The 26,132-nt window shown below is 41.6% G+C and overlaps 1 protein-coding gene across 2 annotated transcripts in view; it reads right to left on the reverse strand.

The window, feature by feature from the left end:
- Positions 1-6: 6 nt before the first annotated feature.
- The window catches only part of mtcl2 (microtubule crosslinking factor 2), a 56,930-nt gene continuing 30,804 nt past the window's right edge, over positions 7-26,132 (reverse strand). Inside the window, exons 5-24 of one of the 2 annotated variants that reach the window (XM_008318762.3) lie at positions 18,127-18,189; positions 16,538-16,705; positions 16,283-16,436; positions 15,195-15,768; positions 14,127-14,436; positions 13,709-13,942; positions 12,078-12,212; positions 10,664-10,768; positions 10,200-10,424; positions 9,763-9,882; positions 9,515-9,682; positions 5,907-6,059; positions 5,514-5,630; positions 4,597-4,664; positions 4,365-4,503; positions 3,652-4,257; positions 3,021-3,288; positions 2,715-2,936; positions 1,813-2,219; positions 7-1,320 (exon numbers count right to left, since the gene is read on the reverse strand). In XM_008318762.3, coding sequence (XP_008316984.1) covers positions 1,180-1,320; positions 1,813-2,219; positions 2,715-2,936; positions 3,021-3,288; positions 3,652-4,257; positions 4,365-4,503; positions 4,597-4,664; positions 5,514-5,630; positions 5,907-6,059; positions 9,515-9,682; positions 9,763-9,882; positions 10,200-10,424; positions 10,664-10,768; positions 12,078-12,212; positions 13,709-13,942; positions 14,127-14,436; positions 15,195-15,768; positions 16,283-16,436; positions 16,538-16,705; positions 18,127-18,189 — 4,377 coding nt within the window. In that variant the 3' untranslated portion in view covers positions 7-1,179. Of the gene's footprint in view, positions 1,321-1,812; positions 2,220-2,714; positions 2,937-3,020; positions 3,289-3,651; positions 4,258-4,364; positions 4,504-4,596; positions 4,665-5,513; positions 5,631-5,906; positions 6,060-9,514; positions 9,683-9,762; positions 9,883-10,199; positions 10,425-10,663; positions 10,769-12,077; positions 12,216-13,708; positions 13,943-14,126; positions 14,437-15,194; positions 15,769-16,282; positions 16,437-16,537; positions 16,706-18,126; positions 18,190-26,132 lie in introns of both variants that reach the window. The other variant, XM_017036187.2, reaches the window with a different exon arrangement.

Raw genomic sequence — 26,132 nt, forward strand, 5'->3', positions numbered from 1 at the left:
ACCTGATTGGTTAAAGTTGGACTAAATACATAAACCAGGTTATAAAAGTGGCAGAGCAATGTAAAAGTTCAATGAAAATAAACATATTTTTCTCAAATTCTTTACAAAGTGAAAATAAAATGAATTGAATTCATGTTCTGACTTGTATTTTTCATGTCTTGTCTGTTTCGTCAATGCAGAGCAGATCTGTGGACACAAGAGTAGTCCTCAGTTATTGGTGCAGCACTGTGCGCCTCATTTGTCATTCCGATCAGCAGTCCAGTTCTATGTATGAACCTTGACATCACTGGTGAAAAATCTCCAAATAATGAGGCACTTTTACTGCCTACAGTACAGATTCTGGGGGTAAAAAACCCGTGGCTCTAAAGCCAATGACGTCCTTGTATTCATTAACTACTGGGAAAATAGGTGGAGTGTTGATCCTATCAATGAGCCTGGAGTCAGGTCTTGAGTCGTGTATGATTTGCTACTGTACAACATGGTCCAGTCTGAGGTCAGTTTGGTCAGATCTCAAAGACGATCACAGTCTGAACTGATGAGCTGCGTCTGAATTGTGTGTTTTCTCAACGTGCCAGTGGAGATGTTGGCTGCATTTTTACTGTGGTGATCATTCTTTGTGGCGGAGACGCGTTCAGCGGCACAAACAGCAGTAAATAAGGTCGGACTCATTAGAAGACGTCCCAGGTTGATGATAAAAGTCAGTAACTTGACGAGAGTTCTGCTGTAGATGTGATGTATGTCTCTTCTGTGGGCGTAAAGAAAACTGAGTCTATTGCATGGTCGCAGTAGTGGGGGTAGAATTTTAAGACTCTTTTGTCGTGAATGGAATTTATTCAGTACATTACTTTTTAAATGACACGTTTCTCTGCTTTTAATGCTGCTGGTAGTTTTTAGGTCAGTCCAAATGGTTGGGTTGGAGTTTTCTCCATGTTTCCTATCTGTCAGAATAAGTGTTAGAATGTAGGAGTTATTGAGTGACTGCGTGTGTGTGTGTGTGGCAGTGGCCTCCTGGGACAGACAGTGCAGCGTGCTTGCAGTGTGTGCTGTATCTGGCAGTGTGCCCGTGTGGCAGGTTTGTATGTACACGTGGTGAGCAGAGTGTATTGTGCATTATTGCATGTGCGGTGGTGTGTGTTTGTGTGTCTGTGTCTTTATTCAAATGTTGAAGCGGAGTCGTCGTCACTCGCTGAAGCTGTCCCTCTTCTCCTCAGCTGCAGCCGGAGGCTCTTGATGGCGATGCTTGCACTGCCCATGCGAGTGGCGAGCTCGCGACGGTCGGGTGAGGCAGGGGGATTGGCTGGCGCAGTCACAGGGTGCATCCTGGGAAGTAGAAGCTACAGGTTAGCCAAAGATGTACATGTAAGTAGACACTTCAGTTGTCAGACATGGCTGCTCTTCTGTCGCAGTATATATAGTTTATAATGTTGCTAATTGTGTTACCCATGATCCTCTTTCAATAGAACACAAGGTCAGTTTTTTGTGTTACAAATGAACCAGGCCAGAAAGAGAGAGAAAACAGAAGTGGGAGGAAGAGCTGGGAGGGTGAATGTGGTTGGTCACTGCATATGATTGACAGCTGGATCCTCCAAACGCAGACTGATCATGTTGCACTGTCGCTGACCTTCACCAATGTGCAGAGGTTCAAGAAATTTACCACATTCGTAACAGCAATGACAGTGCTACGGGGCAAGGCTGAACTGTCGACCTGTGATCAGCGACAATAGATTCTTCCGAAAATAATAATATAAATCTGACATAAATGATTATATATCATCCCTTTCAGAAATGAAATTGTATCCCCAGAGATCTTACCTCCGTCACTGCAGCTGCACCGTTGCTCATCGTTTCCTTTCCTCCTCCCTTGAGTGTGACCATCTCTTCTCCGACCGTTTGCCTCATGAACCTCTTATTAACAATCCTGGTCACACTGTCGTTGCCTCCGCCCAGCACGGTCAGCGCTCCAGCCCCAGTGGAAAAACATTCTGGTTTGGGCTCATCCATGATGCCCAGACCACGGAGGCTGCCCTGGGAGTCTCTCTGCGCTCTCTCCCCCTGTAGGGCGGCGACTCCTCCTTGGCTGCGGCCACCGCACACATTCCTGAAGAACTCCTGTACCAGACCTCCGTAACGCTGGGAGCAAGAGTCAGAAACACATGCTGCCAGACCAGAAGGTTTTCCTGCAGGTTGTTGTCGGGCTGGACTGGCAGTTTGACTGGCTCCTAATGTTGAAGAGGGATTGGACGAGATTTATCGAGGCCATAAAACCAAACATCAACACATTAATGAAGACACAAGAAATATGTTCAGACTCTAACACACAGATATGAAACTTAGATTGAAACTGTTGCGATTATTTCACTGAAACACAACCTCAACAGTTTGAGATTATGTCCATGACTAGTGTTTGGAGACTTGGTGAGATCATTTTTATAAGTAGATTTTAAAGTTAAAGTTAACATCATTTAAAAGGGCACATATATATATTTAATTTAGCAAAGTAAACATTTTGGAAATACTCGATTTACACAAACATACAAAGAAAGTCATAAACTGAGGAACTCACTTTCAAAAAGAAACTGCTATTCTATTAGGGAATATATGGCCTAAAGGCCAATGCTTCATTATCCTTGATGTACATGTGTTTCCCAAAGACACTACTGTTTCAACCACAACAACAGTCAGACTTTTGTCCAATCACGTGAGCACACTCGTACCTCCGTCGCTCCTCCAGAGAGACTCGGTGCTCCCCGCGTGTTCTACCACACTGAAGAGGCTGGAGAGGCCGTCTGTGAGGCCGCTGAGAACGGGGCTGTCCCGGGTGGTGGTGGAACGAGCCCAGGCTGAGCCTCCGCCTCCACCCAAGGTTCTCTGGGGTATGTTCCAAAGGCTGCGATCTCTTGAGGAAGAAGAAGATCCGTCCAGTCGGGAGGTGGAGCCTAAAGACAGATATGAATATTTAAATCATCAAGAAACTATAGAAGAAAAATTATGAAAATGCAAGATACCGAGTAGGAAGTTACCAGAAGAGACTCTGCGCTGAAGTTTTGGTGATCCATATTTAGGCGAACAGCACGGACGCTCGATGCGGCTGTGAACTTTATCCAGTGATGTTGAAATCTGCCGGGTCCGAGCAGACACCAGTGAGGAGGTGGACACTGACGAGGGCCGAGGAGACCAGGTTTTGGTGTGTAACCCTGACGCTCTGCTGCTGGGAAGGTTGTCAGTTTGAAGCCCAATGCTCACATACTGGGCAGCAGTCTGCGTGGACCTGGTGGACATGCCAACCATCTGTGTGGAGAAATGTAGGAGATAGAAAAAGGCTTTATAATTCAGGAAGAAAACATGAGACAAGAAAGGCTTTATAATTCAGGAAGAAAACAACTTCCAAAGCATTGATTTTAAAGTTTTAAAACATTTTTTTTGCAAAAACATTTTTCTTATGAGTATTGTTTCCTTAAAGAACAAACTCTAAATAGAGTCACTCTCAAGATTTTCATGACAATGCACATTTTTGCAAGTCGGCCATTCATTTTAGATGTCTGAAAATTGTTTTTGTGGCAAAATTACCCAAAACTTTGAATATTAAGTAGGTTAATAGTTATATACTAAAAAACAGGAAAAACCCTGTCTGTAGCTGGAAAACCAACAAACCTGATTTCCAGCTTCCTTGCTGGATTTCCTCTCCAATGATGAGGATCGTATTGCCTGACGTACGCAGTTGGTCATCTCCTTCATGTCATCACTCAGGTTGGCTGAAATCTCTCCGATCTCCAGCCCATGGAACGCAGAAGCGGACGAGATTCCATCGACCACACCGTTGGTAGAGCTGCTGCCAACACCGTTGCTGACTGCACTGGGGATGGGGTCAGAGATGCAGCTGCTTCTGCTCTCCAGCAGCTCCCTGTGCTGCTTGGACAGTGAGCTCAACCACTGCTCATAGGAGGACGGAAAAGAGGAGGAGGAGGAGGTTAAAGGTTGTTGTTGAAGATCGGATGTTTCCAACCCAGGCACACTGGGATTCCAGGGATTTGGTCCCACAGACGAACTCCTGATCTGAATCAGCTGTGTGTTTTGGTCCTTCTTCTGTTGCTCGATGCGTCGCACAGCAGGAGGGCTGTAGTAGATACGAATGCCGGTGCGGTCTGGAGCGGTGTAGCTCCTCTGAACAGACTCCAGCTCCAGCTCCGGTCCCACCAGGCTGCTGCAGGAGCCGCTGGGACCGTCCCAGGTTTTACAGGTGTCCACAATGTCAGGGGTCTAGGGGACAAGAAAACAGCAGTTGGAATAGCTGTGGAAGGTTTCTCAATTTTGAGGTTAGCGTCCAGTTTGTGACTGTTTTTAATTCCAGACAGAAGATTGGTCACCTCATTGTTCAGATAAATCCAATTTTTCCCAGTGAGGTCACGTAGCTCTGGGCGAATCAAAAGTGGGAGCTGGATTTTCTGTTCCTGGTTCACTGCTCCGTTAAATTCTGGTGCATCCAGCTCTGATGTGGACTTTGTCCTTCACAAGAAAGAAACACATTGAGTTAAAAAAAAAACATTAGACACAAGACTGTTTGGCAAAAGGAATAAAATATGTTTCCATTTGTTTTACCTTGGTGATCCTGTCCCATTTAAAACCACTGTGTCTGCAGACAGTTCACCATGACTTGATGACTTTGACTGTGAAAATAAAAAAAAGTGCAGGCTGTCAGAGAAAAATAGAAATCTGCTTTTCCAGACTGTTAGGCCGTTAAACGACCTGCAGTTATCTGCGCTGATACAGGAACTCCTGTAGCATCCTTAATGTCCTGTCATCTTCAAAAGCTTCACTCAACCTGACAGACGTTCACTCTCTACAGACCTGCATTTCCATTTCCATCACACACATATTACAGAACAAAACAAAACACACATTGTATCCAAAATAACAGTCAGTGTGTTTAGAGGACCAGCTCTGCAGTCATTTACATGCAATGAAGAAGCTTTAAATACCTTCCAGAGCCTACACAGCATGTGTTTGTTTGTTGAATTTGACTTTTGCATATGTTTCAGTAATATACTGTACATTAACAATGTTGTTGTCTCTCTCCCTCTAATTATATATATATATATACTACACTCTCTAATCCCTCTTATCTCTACTACACTCTCTAATCTGACCCTAATTCTAACATAACCCCAACATACCGTCTCACTGAGTGGGGTCCTTTAAAATGTTCCCACAAGGACAAAGTGTTCCCTTGACAACAGTATGAAATATTAGAATATTTCCCAAGTTCCTGGATAGCCATACCAGCAATGCATGAACATACACACACACACACTTAAAAGGAAATTCTGAGTCAGCCTGTTTTACTGTTATGTGGTAATTCCAGACCATAACGATATTTCACCTCAAAGGTAGAAAAAATGACTTTATCCTTAACACAGATAAATATTATTTTATCCACGCTCCAGTTGTTACTTTGTCTATTAATTTATAATTTTTTAATTTTAATATTTTTTCTGACATGATATTTCTTTTCATACCTTGCCCTGTTGTGCGGTGGCCTCTCTCAGCTTCTGCTCCCACTGAGCTCTCTCCTGGCTGAACCTCTCCAGCATCTCCAGCTTCTCCCTGCCCCAGTTCCTCTCTCCAATCTGAAGCTGATTGGTGGATTCGCCAGGCACAGCAGGGAGTAACAACAAGAGGAGGTCAACACCGCAGGAGGAGGAGAAGCAGACTGATTTAGATGCAAATCAAGGACACTCAAGGAGAAAAACTTTAACGTTGCACAAGTTAGCTGTGATTATTGATGTGTATTCTCTTGAGCTGTTCCAGAAACAGGCAGCAGAGCTATTTGGAGCATGAACTAAGTTCACGATCCTGCTGCACAACCCAGTTTGTGAAAATAGGCCTTGACCTCATGTCAGGTAAAGCACCTGTTTAGTTAGATCCATCACAGCTGCATAGGATTCAGCCAGCAGATGTTGGTGTTCTTCACGTTCCCTCTTCAGCGCCACCTTCAGGTCTGGAGGTTCCACAGCATCTGTGGTTGACATGGCTGATGGAGCTTTGCCTGCCTTGTTCTCCAGCTGAAAGGAAGAATGCAAAGAGTTATTAAATAAATTAAATACATTTTATTCAACAGAAAAGACGGTGTTCTGATCACAGATTGGATCTAAGATGGTTGTGCATTAAAGATACAAAGTGGAAATTTACACCAGGACCGGCTGAATTTTAGGGCTGTCACTCAAATGACAAACGCTACAGGAAACAATGGCTACATTTACATAAATAGATGTTTTTCCTAGAGTTTTCCTCTAGAGTTTCCTTTACAAATACTAGGTCAAATACATTTTACATTTCTAAATCGCATTTAAAGAAAATAGCCAATAAAGCTAGACATGAACACCTGCAATCAGGCTCTTAACAAAGAGCTACAATTGAGTTTTTTTCTTTCTCTATCTCCTTTTATTAAGATGACAATCTGTTCAAAAATAAAGTAATATTCAGAATTATATTTTGTGTCTTTCCACAGAAACCTCACTATTTCTTCTTGATCACCTACGTCTGCTGCCTTTGTGTTTTCATTAGCATTAAAAGGGAATTCTTTCATTCCTCCTCATGAATTCCTTCCTTCCATCCTTCTCTACCGCCTTACACCTCCTACAGCCTCCCTTAACAGCGCTCGCTCACTCTCTATTTCCAGCTCACTCCCCCCGTTTCTCACCGTCATAAATTGCTCTTGTTGTCACAAAGCCTCTAGGTGGGATGACTTGAAATTTTCATGAGGAGCTTGGCTTTTTCACTCTGCCTCTGTCTGAGCCTCATAGTTCACACACTATGTGGCTGTCAATTTAAAAAACAAGAACTCACTCCCAAACACACACATACACACACACACACGCCAACAGAGCCACACACCCAGACCCATCAATCCTGTCACTGCCTCTCCCTAAGTCTGGCTCTGTGGCAGTGAATTCCTTATAAAGTACTAATGGAATTGTCAGCCAGCCAATCACAGCGTAACAAACGCACATTTAGCCCAGCTCTGGTCACCAACATTAACTGAGCGTTTCTTCTTAGTAATGAACACGACCCAATGGGCCTGACACATTAACAAGGTTTACTGCTGGAGTGCTAAAAGTGTTCACAAAATCTTTGGCAACATCAGTACTTATTGATCACTAACACATGATACACTAAAGTACTGTTAAAACGGATGTTCAAATGAAAGAAAAACTCAGAGTACTGGGTTTCCTAGTAATATTTACTTTAGTTTTTAATACATAAATATTTAAGAATAATAAAAAACAGATGCATAAAATCAGCTTTAGCTAAAAATGCTGAAATTTTACTTTATGTAAGTGATAAAAAAACACACACAAGTGAACTTGTGATATATGTAAATCTACAAGCACCAAATCAGCTACAGATCCATTTTATTCAGCCGCCACCATAATAAGAAGTTGCAGTAATATCTATCCCTGCAGCACTTTCCTGTAGCTCACAGTCTAAATGCTGGCAATTGAACCAGCAGCCTTGATGTGATGTGTTGCACTGGTCCAATAAAGTATTCATCCTCAGTAAAAGTAGGGCCAATGATGCCTTTACTGTCTTAGGAAAAAAGTAAGTTTGGAGCAATGCAGCCATATATGAATAAATAGGCTAGCCTTGTCTGTTGTTAAGAGGTGAAAACCAACTGCTTTAAGGCAAAAAAACAAAAAACAAAAAACAAAATCGCAAATGTACCTGACATCAAACATAAGTTTTTATTTGACCTTTAATTTGTGTTTTTTTTTTTTTTACCTCTATCTAGATTAGACACCTACCTGAACTCAGGTCATTTCTGTTTAAAACCACACTCTGGTTACCTTGCACCTGTATCACGTTGGGTTTGATCTCTGTCTAACATTTGATAAAACTTGAAAGGAGCTTCATATTCAGCTCACAGATGTTGCAGAAACATCTGTCTGACAAATCTGCAGCAGAAACAGTGGCTCAAACATTTCATTCAAACCACTAAATTGTAATAAAAAAATGTAGACGACAGATCTGAAAACACTCTTGTGTTGTTCCCCAGTAAAACACAATCCGTGTTTGTCATTATCATCATTTCTGTGAGAGCTGTCGTTGAATATTAAGACACACTGGCATTAGTGCTGCAGGACAAACAGACGTGATGGATGAGCTCTCACAGCCTCCAGCTGCTCCTCTGTCAGTGAAGCGACAGCAGGTGTTTGTCACATGTCCTGCTCTCAGTGTTTATGACTGATGATGGCGGGAGGAAAAACTGCATGTTTTTAGGCCTTCCTGGGTAATTTATATGTACCAGTTTACTTGTTTATTCAGGCAGAGCAAGAAAGTATCTTGAAAGATAATTTCATGACCTTCTCTGTGATGTAGAGGACAGTGATGTTCAGCCAGGCAACAGCTGCAGGGTGTGATCAAACACACACAGATATACAACTGGGCCAAAATGATGGCATACTTTACAGTGTGCACTGGTAGCACATCAGATGTGGATTGCAGCTGTGGAATCTAAGTCACTGTGACAGACATCATATTTGCACAGCTGCATGATCCCCCGATGTTAATCCTTAAATTTAATCTCAGAAACATCTGCAGCTGAGTCATAATAAAAAATCAAAAAAACAAAAACGCCATGTCTCGTGGTGTTTGCACTGCCCTTTGGTTGTGAGTTTAACTGCCCAATCAATCAAATCACTGACTCCATGCAAGTGCAAGATTTCTCTGATGGTGATGAATAATTTTTAGTTGAGTTATTTGTTTAACTTTTCTATAAATTAAGATCATTTGATTTCACCAGAGACTTTAATGTGTTAATGTTCCGATTTGTAATGTTCTGTGGGAAAAGTAAGTTTGAGAAATTACAGTTTTTTAAACAAAGTTCAGTGGAGCAAAAGCTGTGAATGGATCGACAGTCTGTGTGGGCGGGGGAAAGAGCGGGGGGGAGGGGGTGTTCTGGTGTTCTGTATTCTCTCAGACATGGGCGCTCGGCCATGCACTAACAACAAGATGCGTAAACGCTACATCACCCGTTGCTTTTAATGACTATTGTCCTGGCTGGGTGCACAGCTGACTACAAAATATAATTGGAATGCAAAATAAACTGCCGGCCAGACTGCACTGCGTTTCTATATGTCAATCAAAATATAAAGCAGTCTAGTGAAGGTCAAGGTTTTAAGATTTGGCAACCAGAGGGCTTTCTGAGTCAGGAGAAGTTGCAAGGTTAAATGTAAATTAACACTTAAACAAAAATGGAACCTTTTGGCAGCGTTAGAGAATATAGGACAGAGTATAGGACAGAGGCCAAGTCTTTGTCTAGACGAGAAATTCAATTATCTTCCAGCAGCAGCTTTTACCATCACCTTTTTTCTGTCCTATAGACAAAATGACATCACTGCTACACTGTGTTAAAGTGGACTGGAGTGATAGACAGGTGAACGGGTGAATAGATTTCTTTGTACAGATTTATTTCAGAACCAAGAAGAAACTCCTGCTCCACTTCTTACTTCCTACCCACCTGTGTGATAAGGCTCTGTAGTTCTGTCCTCTCCACCTCCCATGATGCCTTGGCCTTTGCAAACTGCTGTGTGAGCTCCTGTGAGCCTTGTCTTTCCTGCCGCAGCTCACCACTCATATCCTGCAGCGCTACCTTCAGGTCTGCCAGAGTACTGCTCACAGCACTTGACTATGGATAAAGGAAAGATAAGGTTAGTCTTCATCTGCGGGTGGGTGTGCGTGAGTGCATCTTTGTGTCACTCTGGATACCTTGATAGTTGGACTCAGGGGAAGCTCAGCTGCAGCAGAAGACCTCTTGTCAGTTTGGTGGGTGGGACTGGTCAGGTTTTCTTCTTCTAGCAGCAGGTAGAGATCCTTCAGGCTGTTCATCTGAGAACCAAATTATAATGTAGAAAAATATCATCAGTAGCTTGTTGATGAGATTTTCTGAGATTTTCAAGCACTTTCAAGACTCACTTTCCAGTTACTATATCAACTTGATTGATAAATAATTACACTGTTGACTTTTAAATGTGAGGGGAACTGTGCCCTGCAGTTTAGAGTTAACTTCAAAACCGGCTTCAGTGCCGAGAGAACTAACAGTAATGTAAATACAATATTCAGTTCAGGTCACCTTCAGGAGAAATTGTATTCCAATAACAACGCAGACCTTGTCTGAAGCCTTTGTCCTTGTAATTCCCTCATACCTCAAAGACATCTTTCCACTCAGTGTCTTTCTTGCAGCCCAGTCGCCACTGTTTGAGGAAGCAGCGTAGTTTGAGGCTAAGCACCAACAGAGTTTGTTTGAGGTGCTGAGACTCCTGGACCAGCAGAGTCCTCTCCTGGCTCCATAACTTCTGCTGCAGCCGTGCCTGGAGACCCAAACTCTGCAGCTGGAAGTCCCGACGGAGAAGAGCCTTCTGATGCTCCTCCTGGAGGTGGAGTGGAAAAGGACATTCAGTATGATGCAGTCATTAATTAAATGGGAGGGTCAGTGTGTCATTGTGTTTGAAAGAAAGTTCAAATGTTAAAAGCCATATTTCTTCACAATAATATGCAACGCCTCTTTTCATTGTGAAACATCCCGCATTTTAGTTCAAAAATGTTTCTTTGGTATAACAAGGTGCTTTACTGTGCTCAGTTGCTTCCAGAAAACAATCAGTAAACAAACCTGTGTGACTCTAACAGTGGTCTCTTCTTGAGTGGACTTGTCTTCCTGCATATCGTCCTGAGTATTTTGTTCTTCAGACACTTTTAAGTGACTGAACTGGGATGTCTGCAAAAAAATAAGACATATTAGTTAAGATGTGTGTAACAAAGGCTAATAACAGAGTGAGAAAGCAAGAGAGCAAATGTGACAAGGCAGCTAGAGCGTTAAGAAAAAGTAAAAATTCAACACCCATTAAATCACCCCTCCTTACTGTACATCTTCACACCCAAACCTCTTACGCCTGATTTGGCAGCTCAGTGAGTGTGATTCCATCATACCGCCGGTGCACCATTAATGTTTTCTTCCACTCTCCACTGGGCTCAGACCCTGACCTTCACTCCGGCCACTGATGCTCAATGCTGCCAGCTTGTAAAAGAGCCTTAGCCTTTGCTAAATAAATTAGCTGCTAATGTGTAATAACTACAATAGCTTCAAAAAATATTTTTCTTTAAATATCAGGTGTGAATCAGGACACCTTATACTCATCACAGAGCCTTAATGTTGGAAATGCTGATGTTACAAAAAAAAAAACAACTTTTGGAATCTTGAGTCAATGAGCCATTTTTCTTCCTTCTTCCTTTTGCTCTATAACTATATTTAGACCTTAAAGTTGATGTTAGTGAAACCTCTTCTAACCCTTAACTAACGAAACATATAATTCACTAAATGCCCCTTTGTGATGACATGGTCAGTCTAGTTAAGAATAAACACTGGCCAGACAGACCTCAAACTTAGCAAATAACATCCTTGATTCCATGGTTTATCATACAGTAAAACCTTCATCTCTGCTGCAGACACAAGTATCTTTATTAAAAATATCTGAGACCTCATTATTCCTCTGTATCAGTGCACTACAATCTCCTCCACCCCAGGCCTATTCATGGAAAAGGATGATGGTAAACAAAGTCGTTGTTGCCACGGAGACAAACACTTATGGAAGGTCAACAAAACAAAGGTCTCTTCTTCCTGTCAGCTCCACAGCTGACGATGAAGTCACTGTTTCTGGCTCTGAGCTGCCGGGCAGGGGTGTGCAACCACTGTGTCACATCACTAACAGCATGTCACAGTTTTATGGAGTGTTTCCCAACATCTGTAAAGGACCTCAACAGAGCAGTGGATCGAAACGTTCTGGATTAAGAAATATGGATAATGAAATGAATGTAGCTGTAGATCTAAAAACAACACAATTCCAGTTGTTCTTTCAACCAATAATTATTGGTGCAGGGGGGAGAGGTGGGGTCAACTCAGGGAGGAGGCCTGTTATCATCATGAATCCCTTGTGCTACGTTAGTCTTAAAACATATAGACATATAGACATATGCATACATGTGTGTGTTAGAGTGTGTTTCCCCTTAAATGTCAGTGAATGTCTCACCAGCTCCTCATTCGTCTGCTCCTCTTGCGACTCATTCTGGCTGGTTCCCTGCTTCTGCACCTTGTTACTCTCTGATTGGCTGTTTTCTTCAGCTTGCTCTTTAACCTCTGATTCTGATTGGTCCCTATAATCAGGCTGCTGCATGCATGCATGGGCACGTTAATGACGGAACAAAAAAGTAAAATCAACACAAAAATAAAATAAAGAAGAGAAAAGAGAGAGAAACAGAGGGAGAGACGAGAGGAGGGTCGTTGATCATTTAAGACAGAGGAAATGAAATAAAGTAAAATAAGGAAACAATACATGTGTAATGGCGTACATTTACATGACAACATTTACAAAAAAAACCAAAAAAAAAAAAACCAACAGAAATGATTGATTGAGGTCACAGGACAAAGAAAAGGATGTAGAGGAAGAAGAGTTTGGTCAGGGACGAAAAGGAGAGAGTGGAGAAAAGAAAGAAGAGGAGGATAGAGGGCAGAACGAAGGGCTGAGGAGAGGGAACAGCAGAAAGGAACAACAAAAGAAAAGTAAAGGTTACAGCAATGGGAAACAGGAAGGAGAAGAAAGCGGGAATAAGGGGGAGGGGAGGGCAAAAGAAGGAGTAAGGCAGTTAAGAGGAAATGTCCAGGGAGAGTAGAGATGCAAAGGAGAGGGGACAAACAGGAAGCAGTGAAGGACACGATGGAAGTGAATGGGATTAGAACAGGAGTTTTTATGTAGCAGGAAGATGGAAATACGGTGCAGAAAGTAAAGTTATTGTGCCCGTGCAGAGGAAGGAAGGGACAAAGGAAAAGGAACGGGGGAGGAAAAAAAGAGAGGAGAGATCGGTGGGGTGTTGGGACTCAGGAAGGGCCTCTAATGGAGCTTAAAAGATGGAAATAAATTACAATTTTCAAAATGATATTAAGGACTTGACTTATGAAAGGACCTGTGAGGTAGAGCATCTTCCACTTAACAGGTAGACAACAGTCAGCCTCCAGTGTTAAGAGTAAAATGTTCTGATGTGCCTGGTGTTAATATTATTGTCTGTCTGAGAGAAACCCAGGCTGTAAAATAAACTGGTTTAATGACAAACAAACATAAATGGCATTTCATGCTCTTCGTTCAAAATATCCAAGAATGGATCTCCATTTGAGGCCTTAAATGTCATCTCAAATCAAAACCAGAGAGCACAGGTACGAACATTAATGTTGCCATGCAAGGACAGAGCTTTTTACACGGACAACTCAAATCTGACGACGAAGGCTGTGTGAAAATTGAATGTCAACAGGATTCAGGTGAAGGTTTTGAACGACAGTCACTGATGTTCTGTCTCTCATTTGTCTTTGTTTATCTCATGGTGTTGGTTATCTGTTGTCAGGACGACGATGATGGTGGTCTGTCAGATTTGAGCTTCCTGTCTGATGCCAGGTAAATGTGAGGAGAAGCTAAAGCAGTGCGTTCAAATGGGATCAGGTGAGCAAGTCAGCCAAATAAATGGAAAGGCACTACACACACTTACAGGAAGATGAAAGGATCAAGTGAAAAATGGAGGAACAACGCAAAGCTAAAAAGACTCATGAGAAATGTAAGAAAATGTGATAAGGAGTGAAGAAAAATGAAGTGGTGTTTGTTCTCTGGTCATTTACCTTCTCATAAGTCACATGAAATCCATTCTGATCATCTCCAGAATGTATGAAGGAGGTGTGAGCTGAAGCTGGAGGAGACACTCCTTCCACCTGAAGCTCCCTCCCATCTGCTGGAGGTTTACCCAAGTTGTCCACCTGCTCTACAAAGGCTTGTAGCTGGGAATGTAAAGCCTGGAGCCTGCTGGTCAGGGCACCAACCAGAGGTCGGTCTGCCAGGTCAGACAGCTCGGAGATCTGGGAGAAAGACATACGAGATAAGTCAAGGTGTTTTTGTTGTCCGGAGCAACAGAAGTAAGTGTGCTAACTGAATAGCATGTGACCACTGCACTGCTTCATCCCTCTACACATACGTTTTACTAGATCTCATGAAACCTAATGGGATATCAAAGGAGGTTTCCACCGCGCAGAGGACGTGTACCTGACTCTGAGGCTGAGGTTTCTCCGGGTCACACGGCTCTGCTGCATCGTTGCTGCAGACCTTGTGATAGATGGATGGGGAGGAGGAAGACGACGAGAGGCAGTTGGACTCAGGGGAGGTCAGGAGCTGTATAGCTGTGGAAACCAAGCGAGCCTGGTCTCTCATGGCCAGCAGAGCGTCATGGTCCCTTTGCCCCGGGCAACCAGGAAGTGAGGGCGCTGCGTCAGCGTTGTCCCCGAGCTTTACTTTCCGTTCCTTGATCTCAAGGGCGTCATTCTCGCCCCCTACTGGCTCTTTGCGATGGGGCGGGCTGATCGAAAAACAGAGGGCACCTTGAGGACTTCTTGTTCATTTAGATTTTAAAAGATTTAATTTGATTTATTAAGGTAATAACGCTGCAAAGTATAGATATTAAAAAGCTGAGGCTAAACTTCATCTGCTGAGCAAGAAGAAAAAGTGCAAAACATTAAACTAAATGATCAAATATCACATTAAACTATAGTTATGTAATGCAATATAAAACCTGGTTATCCCATTAGTCATTAGCATTTGTAATATCATTAAATCTAACAACATCAAATAGTCATTACCATTTAAATTAAAAGAACAGCTGTGATTCTGTTCGTAATTATTGATCTTAAGATATGGAACATTTTGATGATTTAAACCATATAATTGCCTAGAAAAGAAAGCCACTGGATTAGAACCTAAAGTCAGTGCCACGTTGAACCTGGATGTTCAAGGAAAACACTTATCCCTAATATTGTCCACTCCAATTTTCAATCACATCCAGTTTTCCTCTAAATGGGATTTCAAATTTAATAATAACTAGAATCACGTCCTAATTAAAAAGACTTAAAACAAACACTCATAATTATTACATTCTCTAGAAAAAATATACTATAAATTGAGTCCAAAGTAGAGGCATTTTCTCATCAACTTCAAGCTTAAATATGTGATTTCTAGTCTACTGTTTGGATTTACTTTTAGACTCACGTCCACATTCATTAACTGTATATTTGGCTAATATGCTAATGCAAATTAGCTAATGCTAATATGTTACCATACCTAGTAGGAAGGCACTCGGCTGAATCTCCAGCCTCTGCGTCAGTGTCGAACGTTAGACGTAATGAAGAAGAGGAGGACGAGGAGGAAGGAGCGTGGTAAGAGGCCAGGTCACATCTCTGCAGGTTGGACAGAAGGACCCGGTTCTCATACTGCAGCTTCTTCACCTTCCCGCTCAGCTCTCCAATCTGAAGCTTCGCTAGTCTGAGCTCCTCCTCCTCCTGAGAAGGAGGATCTGTGCTGATAAGCACCGCCCCCTCCTGGATGGTGTGTACGGGGCTGTCGTTAAGCAGCCCTTCCGCCAACGACGAGAGCGAGTTGGACGACAGCGTGGACACCAGAGGAGGAAGTTCCGACTTGTATCGGTTGATTTCGTTCATCAGGAGCTTGTTCTGTTCTTCCATTTCAATCAGAGACCTCCTCAGGAGCTCCGCCTCCTCCTCCACAAACTGAAGGTGTCTTTGGAGCTCCATTACATTTTCAGATGAAGCTCCTCCTCCATGCAATGTGGCTGCTCCTGCCATACCAAGACCTGCCCCTAGACCAGAGCTGGCACCAGTGAGTTCCTGAGGTCCATCTGAGAGACACAGATAAAGAAATATTTACAAAAAAAAAACAATAAATGACACAGTGGGTGTATCAGGCCAGACACCACCCACCCATCAAGCACAATGCCCCCCTTCTCATTTTTTATTGTGTGTTCAAACTACATTCTAATTTGGTTTATTTATTACTCCTGTATAGTTTGCCTTTTTATTAATATGCAGGTGATTGAAATTCACAATTTTGCACCATTTTATGTAAATCCTTAAATCCTTGAACTTGATAATGGTGGTTTTTGTCAGCTCCCCCAACTGGTCGTTTGGCAGTATCACAGAACATCCCAAGTTTAATCCCATAATGTCAGGTTTTATTGGCCCTGCATTAAAGAGATGCTGACTCAGCTCAGATGATGGTTGTGTTGCTGTTCTATAATAAAGAGATTTAGTTTTTCAGCTGCCACCGCTGATATCACTGCATTAACAGCCTGAACAAAATAACAAGTTTTTATACAACATTCAGAGGAGGAAAACTGATAAAAACAAAACAACCTTGTGGCCCCTTCATGTCGTCCATCTCTGCTCGGAGCCCCCTGTTCTCCACCTCCAGCTCCACGATGCGTCGACTCAGCAGGTTGGCTTCCTCCTCCACCAGCTTCAGATGAACTCTCACTTCTGCTTCACGGGTGTGTGGAGAGTCTGCAACCTAAAGGAAAAGACAAGAGCAGAAACCGTTATAGTAATCTAAGGCAAAATCGAAATGGCGTGTTTTATTTGATCACTTCATCCCCTGTCACCGCTCCTCACCTCCTCCACTGTTATCGAGGCGTCCACATCGCCGTACAGTGACCTGTACTTGGCCAACTCCTCCTTCATGGCCTCACTGTCCTTCACCAGTTTGGTCAGTTTCTTGCACATCAGAGCTGACTCCTCTTTGGCAAAATGAAGCTGACATTTCAGGTCAGAACTGTCCTCCTGCAAGAAACAATAAATAAAAAAAGGAAAATAAAATATTTCAGGCAATTAAGATGCAACTGTAACATTTCCGAGGTTATGTCACCATATAGTTTTTAGTGCAGTGCTTCCTGAAATACACACAAACTCTTGTGACCTGAGGTGAGCTGTTCCTCATAAGCAGCTCTGTGTTTTTTTATGGTCTGTGGAGCATTTCCAACCACATTAAGAGACGCCAGGCCAAACACATTTACAACCATTTATGGTGTGTGTGTGGCCCAGAGAGAAAAACACTGGAGGAGTCTGACACTGAGACTGGAGTACACAACTTACCACAGAGACTGTAATAATTATTTTTAAGAGGGAGATTATTTGGATGAGAACAGATTCAAAACATATTTATTATTCATTTGTGTTGTCTGTGTTTTTCCTAAGGGGAAAAAAGTGACCATGACCGAGGAAGAATAAAACTTTATGATTACTTAAAGATTTTAAAAGCATTTCTATGAAGATCAGAATAAACGCAGAGGGAAGTGTTGAAACATAGGAAAGAACATCAGTCACAGCTGCAGTGAGAGGTGACAGCTGCCTGCAGCTCCAAAGATTCAGTGTTATTTTATGTAACAACATCAGAGTGGATTTTCTGCTGCTCTTGCACTTAAGGGTGAAAAAAACAAATACCCTAAACTGGATAATCGATTATACACACTAACCTCTGGATCGGCTGTAATATTGATGCAGGTTGTTTTTTTATCTCCACTCATCCTTTTTCTGTTCCCTGGAGTTTATTGCTCTGAATCAATCTGTCTGCTATCAATCTCACCTAGTGCTACTTCAGTCTACAGTTTCTATATATGTAACGACTTGGTTAAATAATCAGGGTCGTTAGGGGTTTGGATTATTTGATCAGGTTTCTTCAAATTCCTCTTTATATTTATATAAAATGTTTTGTTTTGACACTGTCTTTCTACATTAAAGATATTTGAATAAAACAGTCTTTCCTCCGTGAGACAGTGGTTCCTAAAATGTATGGCAGGCCCCTTTGGGGGGGGCATGGACATATTGCAGGGACCTGGAGTGCAGCAGGTCAAACTATTTAATTTTTAATTTATTTTTATTTGTGTGAAGAATTCACTTATTTGTAATCATATTTAATTTTATACAATTACAGTGTTTGAAATAATATTGAGTGGAGTTTTGAAGCAGCAGCTGCCAATGTGTGTGTGTGTGTGGGGGGGGGGTGCAAGGGGAAATGTGGGGATGAGACGATAGTCCTATCTAAGAAATAAAGGCAAAAACTAAATCTGTAGGTGATGAATGAATTCCACCAAGGACTGTGGGAGTCACACCCTCTCCCCCAGGCCCTCCTCCCTGTTCTCCTATCTGTTAAACTAAGATGTAAGAGGATATTTGAACCTCAGGCCTGTTTTTGAACAACATACCTGTGAAACCAGCTTCTTGTCAGGTTTGTTGTTAGGCCTCGCTCCTCGTTTCTTCTGGGAGTTCTGCAGCAAACACAGAGAAAACAGTCTGATTAGAAACTGACACTGACGCCACACTGGCAGTGAAGTGATTTCAAAGAAGTGGAAATTAAAACGACCTACAGCAGCTGGTGATATTTCTAAAGTAGTAAAACAGCTCACATGTCTATCTAAGGTATATGCAAAAAAAAAAAATAAAAAAGTCTTATGACTGACATACAAACATAAAACACAAGCATACACACACACGCGCACAGCCTCTTTTGCATATTCTAGTGTATGCTTTATCATCAGTCTCACTTCAGCCACTATCACCCCTTTTCTTCACTAAAACATACTCTCTCTCTCTCTCTCTCTCACACACACACACACACCAAACAGACGCTGCAGTATAGTGAAGCTTATCAGACTCAGACAGTTTCCATGGAAACTAGTTTCTCTCTGCAAAGGACTTCCAGAAGAAGAGGAAGGAAAGAGGACTTAGCAGAAAAATATAAACAAATATAACTGGGGTCATGTTTACCATCAGTGTCTGATGCTCACTGTATATGAAGGGCGTATATTTGAAATGAGTTGCTAAAATCCTGCAGCCTACAGCAGTGTGGGTTTTTCTAAATGACTCGTCTCATTTCCAGATGGAGCTCCTGTGCAGCATCAGCAGAAATGGTATTAGCTAAAATGCACATTTTTTTTCACTCATCTACTCCGACCTCCTCTTTTCATGCCCCCGTCTCCCTTCATCGGTCTTTGGTATGTTATCCTTTTTGGTTTTTTTACCTCCTGCGGTCCTTTCCTTCCCACCTTTACTCCTTTCTGCCCCTCCCTCTTTTCTATCTCTCCTCACTTACACGTCTGCAAATTTATCAGGGCACATTGAGCCTGTAAATTGATATAAACTCATTGATCAATAGTTCTGCCTGCAGAACGATTTCTGACAGGATGTCGAACAGGTTTCAGGCCTAATGGATCGGTGCAGAGATTAGTTCCAGGTGAAATTCAATGGAAATTATATGATAATTTCATACTAAAATAAATGAATAGGAGAATGCCTATTCTATTCTATTCTATTCTCTTCTATTCTATTGATGCTGTGCTCTGGAGGGAGGTAGTAGATTTATAAAAATATAATCTGAAATGTGCACAGCTGAGTTCAGTACAATAGTATTGTATTATTATATATTATTATATATTGTTTAAAATTATGTGAAAAGACATACAAACACTGGCCGGCCAAAAATGCAGATTTTTCTTATTTATTATTTGCTGGTTCCTTAAACCACACCAAAAACCAACTACTGACAATCTACTGTGTAAGTATGTCGTACAAAACCAACACACACACACATACACAGAGAGAGAGGTCATCCCTGGACCTCAGGTTTCTACGGTCTATGGTTACACCGCAGATATAGGATCGCAGGTTGACTTCCATGTTATCTGATAATTCTACAGCCTCAGGCTGCGTCCTCTGCGTTTCCAGCAGCTTTTGTCAGGCGACATTTCACAGTGAAAATAACAATACAGCTGACTGCAGACGGAAGACATACTGATGCAAAAGGGGAAGATGAATGGGGTTAGAGTCGGGATAAAAAGACAAGAGGAGACGCCTGAGCACAGAGGCAGATGGATTTCCAAAGATGGAAGTGAGACTGTCACTGACAGTGAGAATGAAAGAGCGAGACAGCTAACCACAGTGAGTGTGGAAAAAAATGAAAAGTGATAGAGAGTGAGAGATGTTGTCATTCCTGCATGGATGATGAGGCACAGCAGTAGGCACTCCTCTCCTCTACTACTCCTTCTCTACCTCCTCCTCTTCTTCACAGATCAATCTGATCTGCTGCTCATCAACCTTGACGATCACAATACCAATACTAAATATTTGACCATCTTCACAAGTATATAACCTTTTATTATGTTGTATAATTCCCTTCTTGCTTTTGTCTCAAATCAAATGCGGCATCAATAACATCTTTTGCTCCGGGTTTGAGGGTTTATAGAAGCAGAAGTCGTCTGAGAAAATAACAGCCTGTGTATGAAAATACAAAGTCAATAATTACCCTTGGTACAACAACAAAACATATCCTCCACAGCACAAACCAGTAATTACAAAGTTGACTCAAGTCAAAGAGCAGCAGGGTGACAACGGAGCCTCCATCACAATATTCCATCCTGATTAAAGCAAAACCAAAAATCTGTTTAAATGACTCAGTGTTACACTTGACTTCACTCCAGTCACAGGTTTTACACTGTGTTCTGCCTTTTATCCCTGCATAAAGACACAAAGTGAACTGGCCCTGAATGGATGTCACCTTTGAACACTGGGACAGCAGTTCTCACATCTCACTAAGAATACATTTGTGAATTTATGAATTAGTAACCCACAGTAAACCGCAGTTTGTGGGAAATGTTAATCTTAATTACTTGTGAAGAAAAACTTTACTTTTTGTATATGGTGTCAATTGAAGGAATTTTGAAATGGCAAAAATCGAAAATGGTACATTACACTATCCAAAAAAAAAAATCAGAATTGGTATTGGAGTTACTAAAGCCCCCTGCTGAAAATAATAACAGAAAACAGAAAGCGCTCTGTAAGTGAGGTTTGTCTGAGTGACTTCATCCACCATACTGTATCCCTGCACCACCGTACGGCTTCAACTAGGTGTTGTCTGATTAAAATCTGTTAGCGAGTGAATTTCTAGGCTGTTGACTTGTTTTATCTGACAGATATAAAAGTGGTATGAATCCTAAGAGAAATTACTTCAACACTAGCTCACACCCTCGCTGTCCCCATGGCGAAGGGCAAGTCTGTATCTGAAGGAACAAGACACTCATTATCACCACAACACAAACTGGAACGGTGAGAGAACGGTCGACACCGCTGCACAAAATGGTTTGGCCAGAGAATGGTCGACACCGCTGCACAAAATGGTTTGCATGAGAAGAAAAACGAGAGAGAGAAAAAAAAATCATGACTTCAGAAGGTAATGAAATCAGAAAAAAACAACACAATATGTCAGAGCTGACAGCCAGTTAGATTTAAAACGTTTTTATGATAATGACAAAATACGAATAGACGCCTGCAATATCACGACTCGACTCATTTCATTTTAACTCGCTTGGACGGAAACCGCTCGCTGTAAAGTCAGCATTAGCTTTTATCATCAGGTGGAGGGAGGCTGCAGCTCAGATTCATATTCAAAGTGAGTTCCCACAGCTTCAGACGGACTCGCTCTTTAACACAGTCTGTGGAAACGTCATAAACAGCAGCAGCTCTGCTGAGTAAGGACATAAACAGCTACTTCATGGTGAAGCCATGAGCATAAACTCATACTCAAGACATTGAAAGAATCAAAATGACTCACAGCTCTTCACTGCAGTTAATAAAAAGTATTCCAGTAATGATTCTGTGTACTGTAGCCTTGTCAGTGGCTGCTTCTGTCTCTTTAGGGGTCAACACTTTGGATATTCAGCATACAGTGTGTGAACTGGCACAGGTATTTATGTCCTCCCTAAATCAGCTGTATTTGAACCTGTGATGGACTGGTGACCTGTCCAGGGTGAACCTGGATGACTCCAGCCCTCCCAAAACTTTACCAAGGATCACGCAGCAGCACATGAGAAAATGAAGCAGAAACGACGAATGAATAAGAGTTTTGTGTTAAAGTCAGTTCTGTTTGGGATGAAGGGGTTTTCCAAAGTTCTCCAGCTGTCTGGCTTATTGACAACAGAAACACTAATGAACTTCTCCTTGCATGAGGTCACGGTACACAACCATCAGAAAAGTAGGTTGGGAAAATCTCTTAAATGGAACAAGTGGAGCAGTGGAAGTGTTTCCACTCCCAAATGAGGAAATGAGCTCATGTCATCTTGGACTTTATGGTCAAATGCGCTACAGAGGTGGATTTGAGAGACAAATCACACAAAGTTGATGCAAAATCTCATTGTCAAATTGAAGTAGATGAGAAATGGTAAAAATAAAAACAAACCAAGGGAAACTATGATATTATCATTCTGCTCTGAACTGACTGAAAGGAATTACTTTTTTCTGTTCAGTTTGGCTGTTGGTGACATCAGACTGTGACCTCTGCAGCAGAACCATACCGTACATATTGAGTGTTTCTCCCTGGTGTGAAAGCTGTGGAACATTGAACATTATTTCCCACCACTGGACCCCTGGCTGATTATGAAGGGAAAAACCTCATTCTTCTGTCAGTGGATTGTGTCCACAGGAGCTTGATAACCCCTTGTACAGCCTTTCCTTTGGGTCATGTACTGTAGTAGTTTTGCCTGATGTGTACTTCCATCTTTTTCTCATAAAGTTGCTTTAAACATTTTCTTTAACAATATGTTGTGCAATATATTTCCCCTCTCCTTTTTCAAATTCTCCTTCAATGGATGGAGATGAGTGGTGCCGTGAGACGTAATGTTCTTAAAATATTTTCACTTGGACCTTAATTCTCATGATGTAGGCTGCTGGTGCTCTACTGCTGAGGGAGAGAGGTGAGGAAAGGATTAGCTTCCAATTAAAGCTAAGGGATAAAAAAAATCACAAAGCTAAAACTTTTGCCAAAGAATTGCTAAATAGAGTTAGAATATTAGAGAAAGTTGGCTCAGGGCCAAGGAAAAGCTCAAATAAAATCCAAAATATACCAATTAAAGGAAGAGTTTCTTTTTAATTACCCAGGAAGGGTCTGTAAAGAAACGTAAAGAGGCAGTCCACACTGAAACACTGTATGAGAAAACAACATAAACCACAAAAGATAAAATATTGTCCCAAACAGTACAAGTACAAGGAGTACTACAACATGTAAGTAAAATGCATTAAGATATATATATATATATGTATATATATATATATGCCAGATATTGTGAAATCTTTAAATACGAGTGGTTTTGAAGTGACTTTCTAAATCACATCATTTAACATTATCTAATGTCAAGTGGATTTCCTGTTTTTAGGTCCACCACAGGTGAATGCACATTTATTTTTGTCACTTCTCCTGAGCTGGACTTTCTCGTTTAAACTAGTGCTGGTCTGTATGCCACAGGCTAAATAAAAATCCATAGTGGTGGCAGTTTTAATGATCCTGAGCACTGCTGCGAGTCTCCCACTGTTTCCTGCTAAATCACCTGAAAACACAGTGGTTTGCATCCAGCAGGGAGACATTATATTCCTACAGCGACTGTCCAGCTCATAAGGGTGTTTTCTTTTGTCTTTTTTGCTCGTTTGGATGTGATTATTAAAAGACCCGTTCTGACCTTCATCGAGTCTCCATCGGGGCTGTTGCCCTACTTTGAATTCTGCAAATCAACAGCGACACGATGCAAACAAACACCAAACATTTATGCTGCACACGTTTACATTGTGTGCTTGGCCAAAGACCAGGGAGTGAATGGAGAATTATCATAACATTAGCATAGTATTAGCATAGCCAGGGAGCACATTGTCACTGATATACGGTGGCTATGACATCTGAAGGGAAAGCAGGCGCTCCTTCTGTCTGTGCGTGAGTTTAGCCTCTGTTAGTAATCAAGACAACAACAGACCAGAGTCAAAACAAAGGAAAATCCTGTCTCCTCCTCTTGTGTCGTCTCTTCATTTGGCTCTACACACACAAATGTGAAAAGACAATACACTGTGAAAGACAGCAAACCAAAATTTAATTTTTAAGAAAGCATGAAAGAGAGAAGAGAAGGAGAGAGAAGAGGAAAGTAGGAAAGAGGAGGCAGTGTTTTTAAGGCAGTGTGTCAGTGGGTGACCTTGAACAAATGAACACCACACTGAAGTACAGCACTAATGCAGTGTATTGATCTGAATAATTCATGTGTGTGTGTGTGTGCGTGCATAGGTATTGTTACGTATGTGTTAATCGTTGATTGACATTATCAGGTCATACTGAATTTTTTTAATTTTATATACAGTATGCTTTTAGTAGGTACTACACTTTGTTCCAACCCCAATGAGTAGGTGTGATTTTTGGAGTCAGGTCTGAAAACATTATGTATGAGTGTTTACACAGAGGAAAGACACAGATAGTCAGTTCAACCAACTAAGGGTTCCATAGTGTAGCGGTTAGCACGCCTGCCTCAGAAGCAGGGTCCTGGGTTTGATTCCTAGAAGAACCAAATGTGTCTGATGAATAAATGCATACAAATTCATAACTGTAATGTAAATAAAAATAACATGGCAGGTAGGCCACACACTAGCAAATGTATTATTTTAAATGCCCATTCATCAAAAAACATATCTGTTTCAAACCACTGACCATTTTATTGTAACTGCCCACTACCTCACCCTGCAGTCAAGCTTGACCATCTACTACTGTATTTCAAGGAGATAGAAAAAAACAGGACACCTGTAAAACAAAGCTCTTTGATATAAAAGCCATTCCATCTCAGCAGTATATTCTACAAATTTTATATTTGTCATTTAGGCAAAAATGAAGTATCCACTTAAGCCTGACCCACACGCTACCCTCGACTGTCAACCTGCCTCCCAGCAAAATGCCTTGACAACCACAGGTTACAATGTGTTGCTATGGCCCCAGCCTGTGTCGCCTGTCGCCGTGCTGGCACCATGTTGGCACCACATTATGGTAATGACAGGAAAAAGGAAGAGGCGGAAAAAGGAGGAGGAAGGGAGGGAGGTGTAATTAAAAGGAGGAGGAGGGAGAAGGGGTTAAGTTAACAGTGAATGATAGGATACGTGGATACAGAGGGGGAGGGAAAGTGTGACAAAGGAGGCAGAGGGGGAGGTGGAAGTGAAGGAGAAAACAAAAACACCGAAAATGATGCAGTAAGACTGTCTCAAAAGCCAGTTAATCCAGGGTAGCTTCACGTCTTCATAACCAAATTCAAATGATGACATAACCCAGATCCATGTCTTTCAACTCAAGTTCTGCACTTTAGATAGAGTACTAAACACTAGGAATACTTCACAAGCTAATAATTAGGCATGCCTGTCATATGCAAATGTAATAACTGCTGTATTCCTGCAAAATCCATCCCAGCAAGAGAGCAATAACCAAACTGTCAGAATCTTATTTGACCAAACATTATTTTCAAGCCTTATTATTTCCCCCCCAAATTCTTGTAGGCATTTAATCCACCACAGAATCACACTAACACATCATATCTGTTACAGTAATAACGTGTAGATTGTTTTCTCAGGCAAAACACAGTGAATGTGCCAAAGACGTGATGAACTACTTTAATATCGCTTGTAAACATAAGAATAGTTCTCCTGTTTCTCCTCACAGCGTTTTGTTTTAACGTTTTACTGATGAGCACAGAAGAGAGTTTAAATCTGGAACACAGGATGAGGACTACACAAAAAAATAAAGGACTTTTTTTCAAGAAAATGTAATTTACACCCTGTGGTTGTTTAACTTTACTGCTCGAATTGCATTAATGTGGACACGGTCTCCTCTTTGGATTTATGGTGTGTCGCTGTGGCAGGAATTAGTAATAGATCTGGGCAAAATAGCGTCTGAAATTATCCTTGAAATTCAAGCAACAGGAACGTTAACGCTCCATAAAATAGATATTTAATGTTTGTGAAGCTTAAAACAAAAACGTTTTTATCGTTTGAACTGAGACTGAATAGGTTCTCTGTTTCGACAGAATGGAGTGATATGTCTGAAATATATGGGCCGTTGCAGGTCTTTTGAGTGTCTTTCTTCTTCTATCCTCGTGATAGAATGTCAGGGTTGTCTTCAAATAAACACACCAGAGTTTCTTACTGAGTAAGAAGATAGTGAGTGAATTACAATTAGAGGGTCATTATATTTCATTACATGTACTTTGTGGGACTTTTTTTTTAGCAGAGCTGTGGGATCCTGAAGACAGAAGATGATGTCATAGTGACATTGACTTTACACATGTATGTGTTGTGCTTATGTTTATAACAGTAGATTTTTAATCATGTCTGATAAACACAAGTTTCACTTCCTTTTTCTGATTTGGCT

This window comes from Cynoglossus semilaevis, chromosome 10 (genome assembly GCF_000523025.1).
Source record: "Cynoglossus semilaevis isolate Cse_v1.0 chromosome 10, Cse_v1.0, whole genome shotgun sequence".
Taxonomy (NCBI): Eukaryota; Metazoa; Chordata; class Actinopteri; order Pleuronectiformes; family Cynoglossidae; genus Cynoglossus; species Cynoglossus semilaevis.